The sequence below is a fragment of the Heterodontus francisci genome, chromosome 11 (assembly GCF_036365525.1).
Source record: "Heterodontus francisci isolate sHetFra1 chromosome 11, sHetFra1.hap1, whole genome shotgun sequence".
NCBI classification, from domain to species: domain Eukaryota; kingdom Metazoa; phylum Chordata; class Chondrichthyes; order Heterodontiformes; family Heterodontidae; genus Heterodontus; species Heterodontus francisci.
In genome coordinates, this window is record NC_090381.1 from 63210952 (window position 1) to 63235424 (window position 24473).

Below are 24473 nucleotides of genomic sequence, written 5' to 3' on the forward strand. Positions count from 1 at the left end.
ACGCACTGGTGCTCCGACATCTCCATGAAGGTAAGCCTTTGTCTGTATGCCCTTTGAAGTGGGAAACACCTTCTTCAAACATTAGCCTTCCTTACTGCCCCGATGAATCCCATATGCCTCATGCAGCTGGTGCTTCTCTCCCCGTTACTGCCCCTGTCCCTGTGGAGGAGTTGAACTCTATGTGCAGAGCACCCATTTAGCTTTGAAGTGTTCATGGTGCAATAGCTTTGACCCCTCTTGTGTTGCCTCTACACGCTGCAGGGAGCTGGGAGACACCTTTCCAGTAACAAACATCCTCTATGGCCATACACACTGCAAACCCTCTAAAGGTCCCAGCCTTTGATTCTCTGACCTAAGCCTTCCTACTTGTAAACATAGCAGAACTAAATGACTGCTAGTTTCAGCCAACACTCACCTGCCACTGAGTTCTCACCTCCCTTGTGTGGGCAAACCACAGATGTTCCATGGAACCCATGCACCCCATGGTAAACCTGTGTAAAACCGTGGTCAAATAGCTACTTAACAGGCTCAATTGCCTGCCTGCTGTTGGCCTGCCCGGTCCTGATCCCACTGACCGACCACCCTGGGAAAATTGGCCAGTGGCGGGAAGACATTGGGGATCCACTCCAATCCATTCCCCTGCCATTTTACCAGATCCTGCTTCTAAGCCTGTCACCACAGGGCCAGTAAAATTCTGCCCATAGCATTAGGAAAGTTTTCATTGTATGAATGTTTTGGGTTCTGTGTGATGTCAAACACATGATTTATATGTTGGACAATTTCCCAGATCTCAATTTAACTCATTTGTTCAATCAATTGTAGTTAATGGTCAGCCCTCGAAATCCTGCCACTGACTACCATTCAAAATGCACAGAGGATCTGCCAAGGAAACGTAAAATGAAATACTTTACTCAAAAGTGTTAATTGGAAATTTTTCCACATACACAAAGTACACTTTAGATGTCACAACTAGTTTAATGATACAGTTCAGTAAAGTGATTAGAAGCTTTTGCCTGTGGCTCTGGCATGTTGAGGTTAGACTGGTATAGCAGAAATCCACATCTGAAATCAGGCTGGCCAGGTAGCTATGGTCACAGGGGGTTAAAGTATGACAATATATGCAAATTGAAATTAAACTTTACTGAATGTAGTTAAATACATAAATATTTCCATGATTTGGTGTGCTTGGACAATTTAGGATTAAAGTAAAATCGATCCTGAATCATTTGATTCCTCTCATAACAGCATAAAAATTATTTACCTGTGAGGACACTATTATGCACTTATAGACCGGGAATGTGATGATTCCCTTTACTTCAGCAGAGGTCTTACACTAGTGCAATGTTCAAAACAGAGTGATTGAATGTATCAATGGGATTAATAATCCTCCTTACTATGACGATCAAGCCAGACAACAACAACTTTCATGTATATGTAGTAAAAGGAAAAAAATGTTAAACTAAAGAAAGGACATATCCAAGCTTTACAAAGGAAGTGAGTTTTAAGAGTGATCATAAAAGAGGAGAGGGAAGTGTAGAAGTAGAGCAAAGATTTCCAGACAATGCAGCCGAGATGGCTGAAAGCACAGTCAGCAACAATAGGGTAACTGACAATTTCTCCTGCCCTCTGTCCTATCACACACCTTCCCTTTTGCTCTCTTTTTTCCCCCCACCCCGGCTTTACTTGTTTAAATGTATTACATCTCTAACCTTTGCCAGTTCTGATGAAAGGTCACCAACCTGAAACGTTAACTCTGCTTCTCTCTCCACAGATGCTGCCAGACCTGCTGAGTATTTCCAGCACTTTTTGGTTTTATTACTAAGTCAACAGGATTCAGCCCATTAACTCTGCTTCTCTCTCCACAGATGCTACCAGACCTGCTGAGTATTTCCTGCACTTTCTGTTCTTATTTCAATTTCCAGCATCCACAGTATTTTGCTTTTATTAAGCCAGGGGATCAACCCTGGTTGAATGAGGAGTGCATGAAAGCATGCCAGGGGCAGCATACCTAAAAATGAGATGTCTACCTGGTGAAGCTACAACACAGGACGACATGCATGCTAAACTGCGGAAGCAGCATGTGATAAAGCAAAGCAATTCCACAATCAACGTATCAGATCAAAATTCTGCAGTCCAGCCACATCCGCTGTGAATGGTGGTGGGCAATTAAACAAATTAGAGAGGGACGGGGCTCCATAAACATCCCCACACTCAATGATGGGGAAACCCAGCATGTCAGTGCAAGAGACAAGGCTGAAACATTGGCAATCATCTTCAGCCAGAAGAGCTGAGTGGATGATCCATATCAGCCTCCTCCGGTTGTCCCCACCATCACAGAGGCCAGACTACAGCCAATTCGATTCAATCCACATGAAGTCAAGAAACAGTTGAAGACAGTGGATACAGCAAAGGCTATGGGTCCTGACAACATCCTGGCTGTAGAAGACTTTTGCTCCAGATTTAGCCACACCACAAGCCAGGCTGTTCCAGTACAGCTACAGCTACAACACCAGCATCTACCCGATTATGTGGAATATCCTGTCCACAAAAACCAGGACAAATCCAACCTGGCCAATTACCTCCACATCAGTCTACTCACAATCATCAGCACAGTACTGGAAGGTGTCACTGACAGTGCTATCAAGCAGCACTTACTCAGCAATAACGTACTCAACGATGCTCAGTTTGGGTTCTGCAGGGCCATTCAGCTCCTGACCTCATTACAGTCTTGGTCCAAACATGAACAAAAGAGCTGACCTCCAGAGGTGAGATGAGAGTGACTACCCTTGACATCAAGGCAGCATTTGTCCAAGTGTGGCATCAAGGAGCTCTAGCAAAACTGTAGTCAATGAGAATCAGGGGGAAAACTCTCCCCTGGTTGGAGTCGTACCTAGCGCAAAAGAAGATGGTTTTGTTGTTGCAGGCCAATCTCTCAGTCCCAGGATATTGCTGCAGGCGTTACTCAGGGTAGTGTCCGAGGCCCAACCATCTTCAGCTGCTTCATCAATGGCCTTCCTTCCATCATAATGTCAGAAGTGGTGATGTTTGCTGATAATTGCAGTGTTCAGTACCATTCATGACTCCTCATATAATGAAGCAGTCTGTGCCCACATGCAGCAAGAGTTGGACAGCATTCAGGCTTGGGCTGATAAGTGGCAAGTAACATTCGCGTCACACAAATGCCTGGCAATGACCATCTCCAACGAGAGAGAATCCAACCATCTCTCCTTGATGTTCAATGGCATTACCATTGCTGAATACCCCACTAGCAACATCCTGGGGGTTACCATTGACCAGAAACTTAACTGGACCAGCCATATAAAGACGGTGGCTACAAGAGCAGGACATTCTGCAGTGCATAACTCACCTCCTGACTCCCCAAGCAATTAAACAAACTTCACTAAAATAAGTTAATTTTTTTGTGCATTTCTGTGTACACCAAGTCACATTTGAAGTAAGACTTAATGTATAGGCAATATAGGAAGGATTAAAGGATTAAGCAGAAGAGGAATTTTTGTAATGTTTACCGCTATAGAGAACAGCTGACATTCACTGTGAAGCATGTTAGATAGTCTAAGCAATATGTGATCATTTGAAACTACCAGCTATGATTCTGTTGCAGTACAATTCAGCTTGCACAGCTTTTTGAAACAAATTTAAGTGGGTCAAAGTGAGTCAGCTTCTGCGTGTATACATTAAAGAAGTCAGGACTCTGAGGATTAAAGAGCATGCCATGTTGCATAAACTAAAGATAAAGATGCAAGATGCAGGGTTATTTTGTAGCATGTGGTTTTCATTTTTTTAGTTACAGCATGGTAACCAATTTATAGCATTGAGGTAAATGGACTGGGTGCAGAAATTATCAAATATTTCATTTAGCAAACTCTCATCACCTGTGGGAATCAAGACTTCTCTTGACTCACCCCCCCCGGCTGACACCTTGAGCCATCACCTTGAGGTGATGAACAACCTAAGTCACTGAAACTGTTTTTTGAATCATGTTAGATTAGATTAGATTTTTTTTTAGATTAGATTAGAGATACAGCACTGAAACAGGCCCTTCGGCCCACCGAGTCTGTGCCGACCATCAACCACCCATTTATACTAATCCTACATGAATCCCATATTCCTACCAAACATCCCCACCTGTCCCTATATTTCCCTACCACCTACCTATACTAGTGACAATTTATAATGGCCAATTTACCTACAAACGTGCAAGTCTTTTGGCTTGTGGGAGGAAACCGGAGCACCCGGAGAAAACCCACGCAGACACAGGGAGAACTTGCAAACTCCACACAGGCAGTACCCAGAATCGAACCCGGGTCCCTGGAGCTGTGAGGCTGCAGTGCTAATCACTGCGCCACTGTGCCGCCCAGTTGTGACATATGGATGGTATTTTAACACAATAAATGACAATATGATGGTAACTAAGTTACCAGATGAGTAGTCACAAGATATTTTCTTCGTCCATGACATTAAAGGTTATTGCCACTTTTCATTTAGTGACAGACAGTGTTTTGGCTGGGACATCTCGCATTTGCCTTCTTATCTGCCCTTTATCACGCATTACCTTTCTGAGAGCTACTCTGTTAAGTTTGCAACTTATTTTTGGAGCTGTTTTAGTTGTGTGTAATGAAGAATATATATGTACAGAAATGCTGAGACTTTTTTTGATAAAATTTTCTTTTTCCTTGGAAACGTGGACTGGAATTTTCTCGTCTTGGTCCTGTCATTCCACCAGGGACTACTTTTGGGTCGGGAATCTGACTGGCTGATTTGTGCGCCCAGCCTCCATTGCTCTTTCCCAGAGCAATCTAATTGTCATCCCACCTCCAGCCTTCCCGATCAAACAGAGAGGGCAGGCAGGATGACGCATCCATTCTGTGAAAGGAAGGATTTCTAATTAAAGGGGCCATGACATGGGTTATAAGGTCTCACCAGCATGTAGATTTTTGAGGCTCCAGGAATGGAGAGGAGACCTGGGAAGGCTGCTCCCTCAGTCTCCCACTCTTACCTGAAGGTTCTGCTGTGGGATCTGAGGGGCTGCAGTGAGGTGACCTTTTCTAAGGACATAGGGAAGAGGACAACCTCTCCAACCAAGCAGGTGTGGATGGAAGTGATCAAGGAAGTCAGCAGCCGAAATGTGCTCCCTCCAACCTCGAGACGGTGCACCAAGAGGATTCAGGACCTCAGGAGGGAATGACAGGTGTGTGGCATTATACTTTCAGGTGCCAAGCCCCATGCTCTGACTTTTCCATCATTCTCCTGCAAAGCGCACCTCAGGCCAACGCACCTTGCAGCTTCACTCATTCTTCTCTCTGCAGGCACCTCACCCCCATCTGAACAGTCAACACTTGCACTCACTCTCAGCCTGTTTCCCTTGCATCCATGCCTCACACTCACCCGCCACAAATGGTCTCCTTCCCTCCTCTCCACACAAGCCTTAAAAATCACTTACACCTCTCTGCTTTCCATCCTTGCTGGAGAAGAGAAGGCACAACTTGGCAACATGCAGAGATAGAGACCTGGGGCAGGGGGTGGGGAGGCCCTCCACTAACTGGCACTATATTGGTTACTGGAAATTGTTGCCCACCTGCTTCACTGGGAAGGCAATCTTTTTCCAGGAGGCTGCAGATATCAGCAGCAGCCTGCCTTGAGAGTCTGAGCTTCCTGAGGCACTGGTTTTCAGACATGTTGAGAGAGTTGATCCCCTGCCTGTGGACTGTATTGGGGGTCTTGTCTCCTCCCAGCTGAATCTTGGTGTCCATCCTACCTGCCCTGTGGAGGGGCATACAGCTGAGGAGAAGGCTCCTTCCTGCTGCTTCTGCAGCTGTTGGCGGTGGTGTGGACTCTGCTCTTGCCCCTCAGCAGAGGTGGAAGATAGAGCTGCATAAGCTGCTCCCATGTCGTGGTGAAGTGTGGCAGCAGGGAAGTGCAACTGAAGGTGAATGAAGTGCTCAACAGGTGAAGTGACTTCTAAGAAGTTGGTAATCACCTGTAAAGCAGTGAACACGCTTTCTGAGAGAAGAAGTGCTTTGAACGCAGTCTCTCAAAAACCATGGCTGGAGCTCTTCAATGTCACTAATCAAAGTCTTACCACCTTGTCAGTTTCACAGATGAAGCTTTTCCCACCGTGTATTGGCCTCAGTGATCCTGGTTAGTCCCTGGCTCAGAAATCCAGGTCCGAATTGCCGCCTTAGCTACCTCAGCTACTTTTAATTACTTACCCATCAGATCCAAGGGGGTTCCTACTCACCTTTAATCCACCCTGGAGAAAGCTGGAAGAGGGTGTGATGACCCAACTTCAATTTCTGGCACTTTCCTACCCTGCATACCCTGAAACCCACCTCCACAGGCCTGAGAAAATCCTGCCAATGGCTTTTGATTAAGTTTGGGTTTGTACACCAGTATGCAATAAGCTAAAGTAGTTAGTCTAGATCAAGTGATTGGTCTCGAGCTGTTAGAATGTTTTACGTACCTCTATCAAAGTATCCAGTAGAAGATTTAACTTACCTTGTGAAAATATTTGAAACCGCATTGTTTGCATATTAAGACTACTGGAAGAGTTTTTACGATAAGTCCATAAGGTTTATAAACCATAGTTAAAGCACTTCCTTACTGAAACAAGAGGTTGTGTATCTTTTGATGTGAACCAACTTTTCTTTGTCCCTTTTGTTCAACTTCAAGGACCTTTGCCTCTCTGTGCATTTCAGAGCGTGTATTCAATTTATGTGCAATATCAATCTAAATTTTGCAGAAAATAAATAATACTTGGGTTTATATAAGGTCTAATCACATCATCAGAATGGTTCAAAGCACAAATGACTTTTGAAATATAGTGCTGGTTGATGTATTTACCATTATTAGTCCACAACTCAATTATCATTGTATCACAGGATTACCAGGATGCTAGAAGGCAAATTAGATGGGCTTTGATCCTTTTTCATCTAGCATTCCTATGTTCCCATGATGACTGTTGTGTAGGTCATTTTGTGCTAAGCAAAGTCAAGCAGACAACATTGAAATAAATAACCAGTAAATCTGGTTTTGGCATTATTAGTTCAGGGGAGGATGTTGGTCCAGACACTAGAAGAATCCCTGCTTTTTTGTTGAAAAATATCATGGGATTGTTCACCCCTGTCTGGCCACCAGAATGTTAATGCAACTGTTTACAATGAGTAGAAAGTCATCTGTGAATATAATACAAGAAAATAAGCTATTACGAGTGTCTAGCTAAGAATTGAGAACATTGCTCCAGAATATGGTTATAATGTGGTATATGTTAACTTGGTAACACTGAAAGAGGAGTAGGATTAGAGTTCAATTCTAATACAGAAAACATAACAATGAGGTTGCCCTGCCCATTCCCCACTTATTTTTTTCCTTAATGCAAATTGCTTAATTGTAGATTTTATAGACCAAACAACAGAAAATATTCACACAGTCACGGAAGTTCTGACATTAGGCCAGGGTCTACATATCCAAGTCAGTCTTTTCAGCCCTTTCCAGCACACTCCCGCCTCAGTTATAGCAAGAATGCACCAAAAGGGCCGCAGATTATGTTGTTGTTACTTTTAGTATATTGAGAAATCTGTACTTGATTAACCTGAAATCCTGTGTCTTTTATATTTTGAAGTCTTGTAAAGTTTTCATGTTTAAGTAAATGCTTTCTTTTATCTCTTCAAAATGGCAGATCAAAAAGTCTCGCTCTTCATGTAATGCATACAAAGTCAATAAGCTCTGAAAATGATGAGGGAGAAAATGGAGACATAACAACAAATATTACATTTTCGGACAGATCACTCAGTGAAGGGAGTGTTAAACAATCTTTGGGTCAAGAACTTGATGAACATAAACGTCAATTGCTTTCTCTTTCTGACTTTGATATTATTCCAAAGGAATTAAGAAATTCCTGTGATATCATGAATGGTAACTGTCAGGAAAGTAGTACAGAAAATCTGACAAGCAACATGGAAGCACAGGATCAACTCTATCTGCATTTGAAAGCAAGTATTGATGAAGTGAAGGCATTCTTTTCTGAAATGGTGAAGAGAATCCCTGTACCAGATCAGTGTATTATTGAAGGTGAGCCAATGAAATAATAAACTCTTTGTTTTAATCATATTTAAGTGAGCATGCCTCAGATGGTAGCATCGGTATCTGAATTAGATGGTAGTTCAAGCACCAATCCAAGACTTGAAATGACATTCCAGTGCTAAAGGAGTGCTGCCTTTTCAGGGATGCTGTCATTTGGATTAAGTGTTCTGAGACATGATGAGGTGTAATATAAATATAAATCTTCAATTTCTCTTTTATATATAAAACACACGCTTCACCAGTGTGTTAGTGGCTTTCTCTTGAATTCTCTGCAGATACCAGTTACCTAACCTTATCTGTTTAAAATGATATCAGCCCAAGGATTCCAATCCTTAAGCCGAGTGCCTTGTTCCTATCTATCCTCTCCAGTGGAGTAGAAAATTCCATGATACTATTTGAAGAACATTAGGTGATTTCTACTAGTATCCTGGCCAACATTTATTCCACAAGAAAACCCCATCAAAACAAATTAACTGGACATTCATCTCATTGCTATCTATGGGGCCTGGTTGTGTGCAAATTGACAGAGTCTTCACTTTAAAAGTAATTAAATGATTGTAAAGCACTTTTGGACTGCTTAAGGATGTGGAAGGTACCATATAAATGGAAGCTCTTTCTTTGTAAGAGGACAAGCGAAGATGATTGATTAATAGATTTCCAACAAGGAAGCACCAACTGACACTTGTTTTCTATTAGTGGTGCCTTTCTCTCAGTGGGGGGAACACTTATGGTTGTATTTATCATGGTGGTATTGGGCTCATGCCCAATGTCAATCTATTGACTCAAAATCAAAACACCAGCTGTTCATGATGGAATCCTCCTGATTGTAGCCAATTTAGTTAGTACGGTTAATATGTAGTTGTTTAAGAACTGTAGAGGTTTATGGGGGTTTTGAATGATGTAGAAGCACCACCCTCTACCTCGCCCCATCCTAAAAGCCCTGCTGCTGCGGTCTCTGACTGCTTATTCGTCAGGAGAGCTCCTGCTTATTTTACAACTGGCCTCCATAATCTAGAGGTTTTCCGGCTATCTGCTACCCACCAATGCGGTTGGTAGCTGCAGCTTGCCTCTACATCATTCAAAGCCTCATAAACCTACTTTACAGCACCTTTTTAAAAATTCTTTTATACAGCATTTGTTGTCCATCCCTAAATGCCCTTGCGAAGGTGGTGGTGAGTTGCCGCCTTTAACTGCTGCAATCCATTTGCTGTAGGTACCCCCACAGTGCTATCAGGAAGAGAATTCGAGGTTTTTGACCCAGCGACCCTGTGTCATGGTGAGCAAGTGACGCTATTCAACGGTATCCTACCACAACGAAATGGTGGATCAGCTGATGGCTGTGAAAGCGGATGAAAGGTTGCAGCAGGGCCTTGCCCCTAATTTTTTTTATTTGTTCATGAGATGTAGGTGCCGCTGGCTAGGCCAGCATTTATTGCCATATGACCATACAAATTAGGAGCAAGAGTAGGCCACTCAGCCCTTTGAGTCTTCTTCACCATTCAATAAGTTCATGGATGAACTGATTACTCCACATTTCCACCTACCCCTGATAACCTTCCACCCCCTTGCTTATCAAGAATCTATCTACCTCTGCCTTAAAAATATTCAAAGACTCTGGAATTCTCTTTCTCAAAAGGTGGTGGAAGCAAAGACTTATGACCCTCTTAGAGAAAAAAGTTCTCCTCATCTCTGTCTTAAGTAAGCGACCGCTTATTTTTAAACAGTGACCCCTAGTTCTAGATTCTCCCACAAGTGGAAACATCATTTCCACATCCACACTGTCAAGATCCCTCAGGATCTTACATGTTTCAATCAAGTCGCCTCTTACTCTTCTAAATTCCAGTGGATACAAGCCTGTCCAATCTTTCCTCGTAAGACAGCCTGCCCATTCCAGAAGTAAACCTTCTCTGTACTGCCTCCAAAGCAATTACATCCTTCCTTAAATAAGGAGACCAATACTGTACACTGTACTCCAGATGTGGTCTCACCAAAGTCCTGTGTAGCTAAAGCATAACCTCCCTACTTTTGTATTCAATTCCCCTCGCAATAAACAATAACATTCTATTAGCTTTCCTAATTACATGCTGCACCTGCATACTAACCTTTTGCGATTCATGCACTAGGACACCCAGATCCCTTTTGTATCTCAAAGCTCTGCAATCTCTAACATTTAGATAATACGCTTCTTTTTTATTCTTCCTGCCAAAATGGACAATTTCACATTTTCCCACATTATACTCCATTTGCCAGATCTTTGTCCGCTTACTTAACCTATCTATATCTCTTTGTAACCTCCTTATGCCCCCTTCACACTTACATTCCTACCGATCTTTGTGTCATCATCAAATTTAGCAACCATCCCTTATTGCCCTTGGGAAGATGGTGGTGAGCTGCCTTCTTGAACTGCTGCAGTCCTTGGGGTGTAGGTACACCAATAGTGCTGTTAGGAATGGAGTTCCAGTACTTTGACCCAGTGACAGTGAAGGAGTGGCAATATAGTTCCATGTCAGGATGGTATGTGGCTTGGAGGGAAACATGCAGGTGGTGGTGTTCCCACACATGTCCTTCTGGGTGGCAGAAGTTGCAGGTTTGGAAGGTGCTATCGAAGTAGCCTTGGTGAGTTGCTGCAGTGCAACTTGGGGATGGTAAACACTGCTGCCACTATGCGAAAGTGGTGAAGGGAATGAATGTGGTGGATAGGGTGCCAGTCAAGCAGGCTGCATTGTCCTGGATGATGTCGAGTTTCTTGAGTGTTGTTGGAGCTGCACCCATCCAGATAAGTGGAAAGCACTCCATCACACATCTGACATTTTGCTTTGCAAATGGTGGACAGGTACTGGGGAGTCAAGAGGTGAGTTACTCACCACAGAATTCCTAGCCTCTGACCTGCTCTTGTCGTCACAGTATTTATGTGGATGGTCCAGTTCAGTTTCTGGTCAATGGTAACCCCCCAGGATTTCATAGTGGGGGATTTAGCAATGGTAATGCCATCGAACATCCAGGGCAGTTGGTTAGATTCTCTTTTGTTTGAGATGGTCATTGCCTGGCGCTTGTGTGGCGCAAATGTTACTTGCCACTTATCAGCCCAAGCCTGGATGCTTTCCAGGTCTTGCTGCAACTTCTGACCTTATGATGGAGGGAAGGTCATTGATGAAGCAGCTGAAGATCTTCGGGCCTAGGACTGAGATGATTAACCTCCAACAACCACAACTATCTCATACAGTTCACATGATCATTGAAACCAAGCAATGCCCTGCTAAGACAGCATGGGGCCTGCTGTGCAACAGGCCTCCTACTCTAAAAGGTACCACACACAGGCCCTTCTATGGATGACAAATTCCTCAAGCCCTTTCGTAATAGCTAGTGGCGACGGGGACAGGATCCTGATATCTGAGAGTTTCTAGGCACAACCTGACACAAATGTGGAATACCAATTAACCACTCTACTCTTAATAAAGGTGAAGGGTTGTTCTGGTGTTTATAGCTGTGTCTGAGCAGCCCTCTTCAGGATTAGCTCTGCTCACCCCACTCGGGGACGGGACTAGATTAGATGCCCTCAAAATAGCCTGCCTCACTCCAAACCCAGTTAAAAAGCCGCATCCAACAGGATCACCCATCAGCAGTCGAAACTCATAAAAACAATCAAGATAGGATCTTGGAATTCAGGATGCTTATGGATAACTCAGAATGACCTGAGAGACAAACAACACTATACCCGTAGAGCAGATGAGGGACAAATCAAAGAACATGGTGGGAAATCATGAGAAGAATGCAGAATTCATGGAATAGGCTTTGCCATCAAAAACAAACCCATGAAGAGACTCCACAAACTCCCTGTTGTGATCAATGAACATCTTATTACACTCAATCTTGATTTCAAGGACAATCAATCTGCCACCCTCATCAGTGCTTATGCACCTACCTTGTCTCTGAGGATGAAGTGAAAGAAACTTTCTATTCCAACCTAGACACAACTCTGGGAGCTGTACAATCACAGTCAAAGATCATAATTCTTAGTAATTTCAATGCCAGGGGTGAAGACAACCATGGTCTTTGGCCGACTGCTATTGGAATGCAGAAAGTTGGAAAGCCCAATCACAGTGGCGTACGCTGTCTTGTGGTCACTAACACCCTTTTCCACCAAAAAACCATCTCAAGATATCCTGGCAACATCCAAGATCGAACACTGGCACAGAATAGACTAAGTGATCATCAGGACCAAGGGTCAAAAAGATGTGCACGTTACACTTGCTATGGTTATGACCGACAAATGCTGGACAGACCACTGACTCATTTGTTCAGAATTGGCGCTCGAGGCAGCCCCCAAAAAGAACTGACAGCTGTGGCAGGTAGAGTGTAAATTCACGGTTTCTAGCCTGTGAAATAACACCAAGCTAAGGAATTTCAAGAACAAATCAATGGGAAACTACAGGAACAGATGGTCACACCATCAAGCAACGTCCAAGATGACTGCCAATCATTGAAATTCATCATCACTCATATGTGCCAAGAAATCCTTGGAGACACCACTAAAAGACACCAAGACTGTTTTGATGACAGCAATACAGAAACATGCAATTTCATTGATTGTAAGTGGAAAGCATTCCAAACCTAGCAACAGGACCCAAACTCCACAGAAATGAAGCTCACCCACCAGACAGTCAAAGCTGAAGTTCAAAGAAGAACTGTGATTTGAAGAACAAATGGTGGACAGAGAAGGCTGAGAAAATTCAACTCCTTGCTGACATGCATGACATGCATGCCTTTTCAAGGCAACCAAAAAGATTTATGGACCCTCAGCACACAGACCAACACTGATAAGATCCAAAGATGTCAAGACTCTTCTCAGAGACATGGACCAAATCATCAACAACTACTGGAAAGAGCACCTTCTAGGGTGGCACAGTGGTTAGCACCGAAGCCTCACAGCTCCAGCGACCCGGGTTCAGTTCTGGGTACTGCCTGTGTGGAGTTTGCAAGTTCTCCCTGTGACCACGTGGGTTTCCACCAGGTGCTCGGGTTTCCTCCCACAGCCAAAGACTTGCAGGTTGATAGGTAAATTGGCTGTTGTAAATTGCCCCTAGTGTAGGTAGGTGGTAGGAGAATTGAGGGAAGGTGGGGATGTGGTTGGGAATATGGGATTAATGTAGGATTAGTATAAATGGGTGGTTGATGGTCGACCAGACGGTGGGCCGAAGGGCCTGTTTCAGTGCTGTATCTCTCTATGACTCTGTAACTATTCAATCAGAACTGCATGGTGGGCATGCACCTGCTGGAGAGCCTCCCATAACATATAGTAAGAAGTGGCCTAGGTGATGATCCAACTTCCAAAGCTTGATGATAACTGCTGTCAACCAGATAAAAACAACAAAGCTTCTCATCCTGACAATATTCCTACAGAAGTACTGAAACACAGAGGAGGCATACTGATCTCTTGGATGCATGCCATATTTGTGAAGCTCTGGCAGAATAAAGAAATTCCAAGTGACCTTAGAGAAGCCATGATGATCACAATTTTCAAGAATGGACACAAGTCAAACTGTAGCAACTGCTGAGACATAGCATTGCTGTCAACTGTTGGCAAAGTCATAGCTAGGTTACTTCTTAATCACTTCTCGCCAATTGCAGAGGAGGTCATTCCAGCGTCCAGTGCAGTTTCTGACCAGCCAGAGGAACAATTGGCATGATCTTCACAGCATGCCAACTTCAGAAAAAGTGCTAAGAGAACATCCCTTTGTATGTGGCTTTCTTCGCTATCGCAAAAGCCTTCGACTCAGTGAATTAATTTGCCCTTTGGAAGATTTTACAGCAATATGGATGCCCAGCTAAGTTCACAAACATCATCTGTCTCCAACATGACAATATGCAAATAACAGTACTATACAATGGCTCCACTAGACCCCTTCCCTGTCAAAACAGGGGTGTGTCATTGCACCAACACAATTCTCAATCTTTTCTGCAGCAACACTGCAGATTGCCACTGACAGGCTCCCCCAGGTGTAGTAATAACTTATCGTACTGATGGTAAACATTTCAACTTCAATCGGCTGTAGGCCAAAACCAAGACAGCGACCATTTCTGTAATAGATCTGCAGTATTCTGATGACGCGTGTGTTAGTGCTCACTCTGAAGAAGAAATACAATAGATAGTTGAAGTATTCACTGAAGCCGACAAGAGTATGGGACGTGCCCTGATCACCAGGAAGACCAAAGTCCTCTAGCAATCCACACCAAATGTATCAAATCCAATGCCTTCATTTGAGATTCATGGTGAAGTGTTGGAAAATGTCCCTCACTTCCCATATCTTGGAAGCTTTCTATCCCAAAAAGCTGACACTGATGAAGAGGTACAACACCAAATCCAATATGCTAGCTCAGCCTATGGTAAATTACATATTCAAGTTTTTGAGAATTGTGATATCAGGCCTGACATGAAGCTCAAAGTATATCAGGCAGTGGTTCTACCCACACTTCTCTATGGTGTTGAAGCTTGGACAACATACAGATGCCATATCAGGGTCCTAGAACAATCAATGTCCTCACTGTGAAAGAGACTGCAAAGCTAAGATAGGGCTCATAAGCCATCTGCAAACCCACAGCCAACACTGACATCTCACTTCCACCCAGCCATCCACAAGGAAGAATCATCTTAGACATAAGGGATTTCCAAAGATGATAATTAAGAATTAACTGTAGAATTGTAAGAGTTTAAAGACAGCAAGTTTGATTATTTCTTTTTAAAGATCATATTTGTTGCAAAAAATGGATTTTAATTCACAAACCTGCTTCATGACTCATTTTCAAACTTTCACGTACTGCCCAATGTAATGGTAGAACACAAGTTTTCACTCATTATTCTGCACAACTAAGCTCCCAGGCACATGCTGAACATTTCACTCCAGGATGGGAGAGAAAAATAGTTTACCTGTTTAGCCTTCAATGTCTCCTAACTAGTCAATTATCAATCCATTCTTTCAATCAGGAAATGTGTAGTACTAGGGTGTTAAGAATTAAAAGCAAACAATTCTAGGCAATTTGTTAAAGTGTTCAGTTGCCCTTCCTTCTCCCAATATTGACTCAGATTTTGCTTTTCCAGTACTTGGGAGCAATTATGTTTCGCCCCTGACCAGAAATTTGTGATATCGGAGGTCCTTTTCATTTAGCTGTGAATTATGTATGCCTGGACTCAGTTTATGTTTGATTAACTGCAACTGTCAAATAAACTTGATGTGCTGCATTAACTCTGCACATGAAAACAAGCACCATATGATATTTGACATTGTTGTAATTGAATTTTTTGCTTTTGGAACAGATTCTTGCCAAAACAAAAAACAATTTTTTCCCTTGTAGAGATACAATTTGGGCTTTTCATGAAGTGCTTGATTGTAGCATAGTAAAAGGACTAAGGCATTTAGCTCCTCAAGCCTGTTTCGCCATTCAATGAGTACATGACTGATCTGTGATCTAACTCCATATACCCACCTTTGACCATATTCCCTAATACCATTTGTTAACAAAAACTATCAACCTCAGATTTAAAATTAACAATTGTCAACTGCCTTTTACAGAAGAGTTCCAAACTTCCACCGCCCGTTGCGTGTAGAAGTGTTTCCTAAAATAAAAGCAAAATACTGCAGATGATGGAAATCTGAAATAAAAACAGAAAGTGCTGGAAATACTCAGCAGGTCTGACAGCATCTGTGGATAAAGAAGCAGAGTTAATGTTTCAGGTCTGTGACCTTACATCAGAGCCTTTCTGATGAATGGTCACAGACTGGAAGTGTTTCCTAGCTTCACTCCTGAAAGGCCTAGCTCTAATTTTTAAACTACCCACTGTCCCAATGGAGTAACAAGAGAAGGAGAAAGCAGCTTAGAAGTACAGAGGACCTAAGTGGTACATGCTTGTCGCAAGTAGTATTTCTAGTAGCAGGTTTACTGTGACAGTCAGTTACCATATGGAGAAACAGTACAGGCGCATACTCAGGATTAACAAGAATGCTGTGACTCGATTCTGCCACTTTGTTCAAGAAAATCTGTAAGAATAATATGCCATCTACACTGCATTAGCAATGTGGTTTTTCAAGCCATCCAGATGGACTATTTCCGGAATAAACTGCTTTGCTTTGCACAGCTTCATTAAAGGGGCAATTGAAGTCCAAGTATCATTATTTGCCTAGCGGCATATACTTCAGTGCCAGAGCAACAAGACAGGTATGAGATACTCTTGATGATCAGTTCTTCCAGTGAGCTCTGGAAGTAACACATAAGCGTAGATTCATGCCCACTTATTCAAGGGCAACGTGGTCCGAAGTCTGCTGATATCAGAGTAACACAGATTTCTGGGGTTTGATAGTAATTTCCTTTTTCCTTTTGTTTTCTTCCTGACAGCTGCACTATATTTGAAGTGCTGCCAATCTCCGTGCACCTAAGACTTTTGGGCCCCACTCACACTCCTCATCCCAACCTTCCCCCCCACCCCCACACACCCCCATGTTCAGAGAGACTAGGCAACTGAAATAGCCTTCCCACTGGGCATACCTCTATTCTGCATAGAGGGTCTGAGAGTGCAGTGTCATGGTAGAAGACAGCAGCCTACTATACTAGGTATTGCCCCAATTGGTAATACTCCTCAGTTTGTTTCCTCACTGATGTCAACAGCACTTACAATTTATACAAAAGTTGATCTCAGAAAAAAAGCATTAAAAATACTGTTAAATTTGACTTCTTTATAACTGCTTGAAGGAATTTGCTACAATTAGAGAATATAGTGATCCTGTCACAATAGTATCTTTATGCCAATCATATCTCCATAATATAATTCATGAACTTACTTTTCACTGACAAACATGATAAGCATAGATAGGTGTATAATAGAAAAGCTGTATTTATAAAGCTATCCCTCGAACTGGAATAATCAGTAGTCAGGGAAGAAAGAGAGTGCTGGGGGCTTACGGCTAGGAACTAAGATGTTGGCTGCCTTTGTGGATCTTGGAAATGGTACAAAGTTCGTTGCTTCAGTACAAAAACAAGGCATGGTTGAGTATTCATTTTTAAAATTGTTTTTTATATGAAAAATAAGTAAAGTAATACAGGAAAATAAGCAATGCATTTTGTTCTAACATAAGAATTGATTTGTCTGAGTGAGAAAGTTATTTTTGAACGAAGTAAATCCAGAATTGTTTTATACAAATCTAAACATTCTGATCATCTACAGACTGGCGTGGAGCTGGGTTGTATTCTGCATTGTTTCCAGTAAACTCTTTTGTGGAACATAGGTTAATCCATTAAAAAAAATTCTTCTGAAAAATATGTCCCTCAAGTCCATATTTTGAATCATATTCTAATAACAGAAGTGGGCAATCAACACAATTCATTTTTGTTTTCGTGCAAATGTGTATTGACTTTTGGGAGGCATTGACTCTGCATTCAAATATGGATCGACTCAAGGGAAAATTACTAGTATTGGCTTGAAACTTAGATCAGCAAGGCATCATTACCAAGCATCCAAAATGTTACAATACATGCATTCATTCAATTTAAAACCTTATTTGAGCAGATTTGTGTGACTGGGTTCACCTCTTTTTTTAAAAGTTATGTCTCAGAATGGGGTCACATTTCAGTAGCTGTATTTCTATGCTTGTCCAGACAAATGAACATTATACATTAATTTTAAATCACAAATTCAACAAGGGTTAAATTGACAAAGATTACATACTTAAAGAGTAAAAAGTACATTGAGAGAATTGTTTTCAAAGCAGTTAACCATTATACATCTTCTGGTGAAAAATAAAATAAAATGGGAAATTCAAATCAAATTGGCAATGCTGGAAAACAGAGTAGACCCATTGGCTGTGAAGAGAAAAACAGTGTACATTTCAAATGGAGATCTTTTGTCAGAACCCACTTTTTTCAATACTAGGAAGCATCGTGCTATTTTAGACTAAGAATGATATTTTTAAGTGTTGCTTCCTCTAGCTTGTTGATTCCTTTTTCTAAAATAGCATTGTGTTTTGTCAATCAATCAGTCATTCCCACAGCTGATATTGTCATAGTGGACAATATGCTGGGTAGTAAAAACTATATATTTGGGTGGTTTAAAATCTCTTTCTTTTCGTTTTGGTGACTGCAGCTTTGACAGTAGCGAAGGTGCGAGAGCGAGCTTACAGCTGGGAAGTCAATTTCAGTGGAAGATTAAAAGTTAATTCCCTTTTGTTTTCGGAGGACCAGGGACTGCTGGGTAGTAAAAACTATATATTTGGGTGGTGGCTGTACCCGAGACACTACACGCGTAGTGCCTCCCACCCACCCTCCTCCTCTAACCAAAAAAAAGGGCTCTGTTGTGTTGATAAGGTAAGCTTTTTATTTAAGAAGTTCTGTCCGTTGGATTGCTAACCTTACAAGTTTTGACATTTTTTTTGGTTTTTCAGTAGATTTGTTGGGAATTTAGAATAGTGGGAATGGAAGGTAAGGCAGTTGTATGTTCCTCCTGCAGAATGTGGGAGGTAAGGGTCGCCAAGAGTGTCCCTGCTGACTGCATCTGCGGGAAGTGCACCCAACTCCAGCTCCTTGAGAACCCCGTTAGGGAACTGGAGCTGCAGCTGGATGAACTTCGGATCATTCGGGAGGCGGAGGGGGTTATTGAGAGGAGTTATGGGGAGGTAGTCACACCTCAGGTAAAAGAAGTAGGTAGATGGGTTACCGTCAGGGGAAGGAGAGGGAACCAGCAGGCAGTGCAGGGATCCCCTGTGGCCGTTTCCCTCCACAACAGGTATACCGTTTTGGATACTGTTGCGGGGGACGACTTACCAGGGGTAAGCAATGGGGTACAGGTCTCTGGCACAGAGTCTGTCCCTGTTGCTCAGAAGGGAAGGGGGAAGAGGAGCAGAGCATTAGTCATTGGGGACTCCCTAGTTAGGGGAACAGATAGGAGGTTCTGTGGGAACGAGAGAGACTCATGGTTGGTATGTTGCCTCCCAGGTGCCAGGGTTCGTGATGTCTCGGATCGTGTTTTTGGGATCCTTAAGGGGTAGGGGGAGCAGCCCCAAGTCGTGGTCCACATAGGCACCAACGACATAGGTAGGAAGAGAGATGGGGATTTAAGACAGAAATTCAGGGAGCTAGGGTGGAAGCTTAGAGCGAGAACAAACAGAGTTGTTATCTCTGGGTTGTTGCCCGTGCCACGTGATAGCGAAGCGAGGAATAGGGAGAGAGAGGAGTTGAACATGTGGCTGCAGGGATGGTGCAGGAGGGAGGGTTTTGGTTTCCTGGATAATTGGGGCTCTTTCTGGAGTAGGTGGGACCTCTACAAACAGGATGGTCTTCACCTGAACCAGAGGGGTACCAATATCCTGGGGGGGGAGATTTGCTAGTGCTCTTCGGGGGGGTTTAAACTAATTCAGCAGGGGCATGGGAACCTAAAATGTAGTGCCAGTGTACAGGATGTTGAGAGTAGTGAGGTCAGGGATAAGGTTACAAGGACGCAAGAGGGCACTGGCAAGCAAGAACCTGGTTTAAAGTGTGTCTACTTCAACGCCAGGAGCATCCGGAATAAGATGGGTGAGCTTGCAGCATGGGTTGGTACCTGGGATCTCGATGTAGTGGCCATTTCGGAGACATGGGTAGAGCAGGGGCTGGAATGGATGTTGCAGGTTCCGGGATTTAGATGTTTCAGTAAGAACAGAGAAGATGGTAAAAGAGGGGGGGGGTGGTGTTGCATTGTTAATCAAGGAGAGTATTACAGCGACAGAAAGGACGTTTGAGGACTCGTCTACTGAGGTAGTATGGGCCGAGGTTAGAAACAGGAGAGGTGAGGTCACCCTGTTGGGAGTCTTTTATAGACCTCCAAACAGTTCCAGAGATGTAGAGGAAAGGATAGCGAAGATGATTCTCGACAGGGGCGAGAGTAACAGGGTACCTGTTATGGGGGACTTTAACTTTCCAAATATCGACTGGAAATACTATCGTTCGAGTACTTTAGATGGGTCAGTTTTTGTCCAGTGTGTGCAGGCGGGTTTTCTGACACAGTATGTAGACAGGCCAACCAGGGGCGATGCCACATTGGATTTGGTACTGGGTAATGAACCCGGCCAGGTGTTAGATTTAGATGTAGGTGAGCACTTTGGTGATAGTGATCACAATTCGGTTAGGTTTACCTTAGCGATGGGCAGGGACAGGTATATACCGCAGGGCAAAAATTATAGCTGGGGGAAAGGAAATTATGATGCAATTAGGCAAGATTTAGGATGCGTAGGATGGGGAAGGAAACTGCAGGGGATGGGAACAATCGAAATGTGGAGCTTATTCAAGGAGCAGCTACTGCGTGTCCTTGATAAGTATGTACCTGTGAGGCAGGGAGGAAGTTGTTGAGCGAGGGAGCCGTGGTTTACTAAAGAAGTTGAAGCGCTTGTCAAGAGGAAGAAGAAGGCTTATGTTAGGATGAGACGTGAAGGCTCAGTTAGGGCGCTTGAGAGTTACAAGCTAGCCAGGAAGGATCTAAAGGGAGAGCTAAGAAGAGCAAGGAGAGGACATGAGAAGTCATTGGCGGATAGGATCAGGGAAAACCCTAAGGCTTTCTATAGGTATATCAGGAATAAAAGAATGACTAGAGTTAGATTAGGGCCAATCAAGGATAGTAGTGGGAAGTTGTGTGTGGAATCAGAGGAGATAGGGGAAGTGTTAAATGAATATTTTGCGTCAGTATTTACAGTAGAGAAAGAAAATGTTGTCGAGGAGAATACTGAGATTCAGGCTACTAGGCTAGATGGGATTGAGGTTCACAAGGAGGAGGTGTTATCAATTTTGGAAAGTGTGAAAATAGATAAGTCCCCTGGGCCAGATGGGATTTATCCTAGGATTCTCTGGGAAGCTAGGGAGGAGATTGCAGAGCCTTTGTCCTTGGTCTTTATGTCGTGATTGTCGACAGGAAGAGTGCCGGAAGACTGGAGGACAGCAAATGTTGTCCGCTTGTTCAAGAAGGGGAGTAGAGACAGCCCTGGTAATTATAGACCTGTGAGCCTTACTTCAGTTGTGGGTAAAATGTTGGAAAAGGTTATAAGAGACAGGATTTATAATCATCTTGAAAAGAATAAGTTCATTAGCGATAGTCAGCACGGTTTTGTGACGGGTAGGTCTGCCTCACAAACCTTATTGAGTTTTTCGAGAAGGTGACCAAACAGGTGGATGAGGGTAAAGCAGTGGATGTGGTGTATATGGATTTCAGTAAGGCGTTTGATAAGGTTCCCCATGGTAGGCTATTGCAGAAAATATGGAAGTATGGGGTTGAAGGTGATTTAGAGTTTTGGATCAGAAATTGGCTAGCTGAAAGAAGACAGAGGGTGGTGGTTGATGGCAAATGTTCATCCTGGAGTTTAGTTACTAGTGGTGTACCGCAAGGATCTGTTTTGGGGCCACTGCTGTTTGTCATTTTTATAAATGACCTGGAAGAGGGTGTAGAAGGGTGGGTTAGTAAATTTGCAGATGACACGAAGGTCGGTGGAGTTGTGGATAGTGCCGAAGGATGTTGTAGGGTACAGAGGGACATAGATAGGCTGCAGAGCTGGGCTGAGAGATGGCAAATGGAGTTTAATGCGGAAAAGTGTGAGGTGATTCACTTTGGAAGGAGTAACAGGAATGCAGAGTACTGGGCTAATGGGAAGATTCTTGGTAGTGTAGATGAACAGAGAGATCTTGGTGTCCAGGTGCATAAATCCCTGAAGGTTGCTACCAGGTTAATAGGGCTGTTAAGAAGGCATATGGTGTGTTAGCTTTTATTCGTAGGGGGATCGAGTTTCGGAGCCACGAGGTCATGCTGCAGCTGTACAAAACTCTGGTGAGACCGCACCTGGAGTACTGCGTGCAGTTCTGGTCACCGCATTATAGGAAGGATGTGGAAGCTATGGAAAGGGTGCAGAGGAGATTTACTAGGATGTTGCCTGGTATGGAGGGAAGGTCTTACGAGGAAAGGCTGAGGGACTTGAGGTTGTTTTCGTTGGAGAGAAGGAGGAGGAGAGGTGACTTAATAGAGACATATAAGATAATCAGAGGGTTAGATAGGGTGGATAGTGAGAGTCTTTTTCCTCGGGATGGTGATGGCAAACACGAGGGGACATAGCTTTAAGTTGAGGGGTGATAGATATAGGACAGATGTTAGAGGTAGTTTCTTTACTCAGAGAGTAGTAGGGGCGTGGAACGCCCTGCCTGCAACAGTAGTAGACTCGCCAACTTTAAGGGCATTTAAGTGGTCATTGGATAGACATATGGATGAAAATGGAATAGTGGAGGTCAGATGGTTTCACAGGTCGGCGCAACATCGAGGGCCGAAGGGCCTGTACTGTGCTGTAATGTTCTAATTCTAATTCTAAAAAACTTATAAGCAAGATAGCAGTAAGTAAGAAAGGAAAGAACTTGCATTTATATCGTCTCAAAGGGCTTTGCAGCCAACTAAGTACTTTTCAAATGTCGTCACTGTTGTATGTAACATGACAGCCAATGTGTGCACAGCAAGCTTCCACACACAGTAATGCGATAATGACCAGATAACCTGTTTTTAGTGATGTTGGTTGAGGGATGAATATTGGCCAGGACACTACAGGGAGGTCCCCTGCTCTTCTTCAAAATATTGCCACGGGATCTTTTACATACATCTGAGAGGGCAGTCTGCCCTTGGTTCAATGTCTCATTCAAAAGTTGACACCTCTGACAGTGCAGCACTCCCTTAGTACTGCACTGAATTGTCAGCCTGGATTATGTACTGAAGTCTGGAGTGGAATTTGAACCCACAACCTTCTGACTCAATTCCAATTTAGTAATTCTAATGTATATGATCTTGAGCAGTTGACTTCAAAATAAGCCTATCAAAGTATTATGACCAGCTATTTTGTAATCATTGCCACAGATTTTACAGTGGAACAAATAACTGATTCACGAGGCCTTTTTGTGTTTCAGAGGAACTAATGATGTTTCAGATCCCTATGAGCTAATAGCTATGAGCAAAGAGGCTCAGGGACTGTAGAACTGAATTTTCAGCAGTATGAAAACATTTGAAGGCTCTCATAGCACTAAATGCTCAGACCTGTGAGGATAGAAAATGTTTGAAATCAAAAGTAGAAGAGAATGAAATGCAATTGGACATGAAGGTTAAATCTAACTGCAATCAGAAAATGTCAGGTAAAGTTAACAACCCTAATAAAAGGGATTGAATGAATTATGTTGGATTTTAAAGCAGTGTGGAAGGAGTAAAGAGCATGTTGGTCAGTTTCCTCAACTGCATCTTGAAAAAACATTGAAAATAGCCTCATAGGAAAACAAACCTACAAAATGATCACACCACACACTAACCCCAAAGTCTAAAGATGAAAACTGTCCAAGGTAATTTATAGTGTTTTAAATTTTCAGATCAAAAAGGTAATACTGAGCAGTGAAGGAAAATTATCATTAGTATTTTAGACTTCACCAGTTTCTCTCTGGAATTACTATGAAAAGGAAAGTCAGTGAAGTCACAGAGCCAGTAAATGGAAGGGATAAAAATTAAACTGTCCCTGTAATAGAAATAAAAAACTACAAACATTCAAAAGGAAAAAATGCATTTTCTTAATATAATTAAAGGAAATTAAGCCTTTATAGCCACATGCTAAATACCATAATTTTCTGTTCTGAATTTTTCTTATTTTGTGATGTTTTAACAGTTTTCAGCTGACCAAAATATTCAACTTCCTGTTGTTTCCACATAGATTCCATTAGTAGATGTGTAGCTAAATTGCTCTTCAGCTGCCCACAGAGAGGATTTTACTGCCTGTATAGTAAATCCAGCTTCACCCTCAACAGTGACCAGCCTCAACTTTGGATCTATGTCATGTTTCTTTTCCAACAGGTAAGTGCCTTTTTTTCGTAAGTTATTTTGACTTTACCTTATTGAATTCTTTGAAGAAGTAACAGAAAGAGTAGAAATGGGTAATGTACTGGATGTAATATGCTTGGATTTTCAAAAGGCCTTTGCTAAGGTACCAAATAGTAAACTCATGACTAAGGTGGAAGGAATAATAGGCTGGCTATAAAACAAAGAACAGAGAGTGGGAGTTACAATTAAATTACTCAGACTGGTGGAAGGTGGGAAGTAGTATTGCACAAAGATCAGTGCTGGGACCATTGCTATTCATCATTTACACATATGATTAGGACTCTGGAATTGGAAGTACAATATCAAATTTGCGGATCACACATATTACAAAAAAGATATAGAGGCCCTGGAGAGAGTGCACAAAATATTTACAAAGCTGATTCCAGAATTGAACAGTTGGAACTATCAGGAAAGATTGAATAGGCTGGGCTCTTTTCTCTCGAAAAGACTGAGGGCTTTAAAATTATGAAAGGGCTTG

At 42.7% G+C, this 24473-nt stretch overlaps 1 protein-coding gene across 5 annotated transcripts in view; it reads left to right on the forward strand.

The window, feature by feature from the left end:
- Nucleotides 1–24473, forward strand: part of veph1 (ventricular zone expressed PH domain-containing 1) — a 261339-nt gene that overhangs the window by 179767 nt on the left and 57099 nt on the right. For all 5 annotated transcript variants that reach the window (XM_068042199.1, XM_068042200.1, XM_068042201.1 and 2 more), the window contains 2 exons: nt 7697–8088; nt 23829–23968. In XM_068042199.1, coding sequence (XP_067898300.1) covers nt 7697–8088; nt 23829–23968 — 532 coding nt within the window. The remainder of the gene's footprint in view (nt 1–7696; nt 8089–23828; nt 23969–24473) is intronic.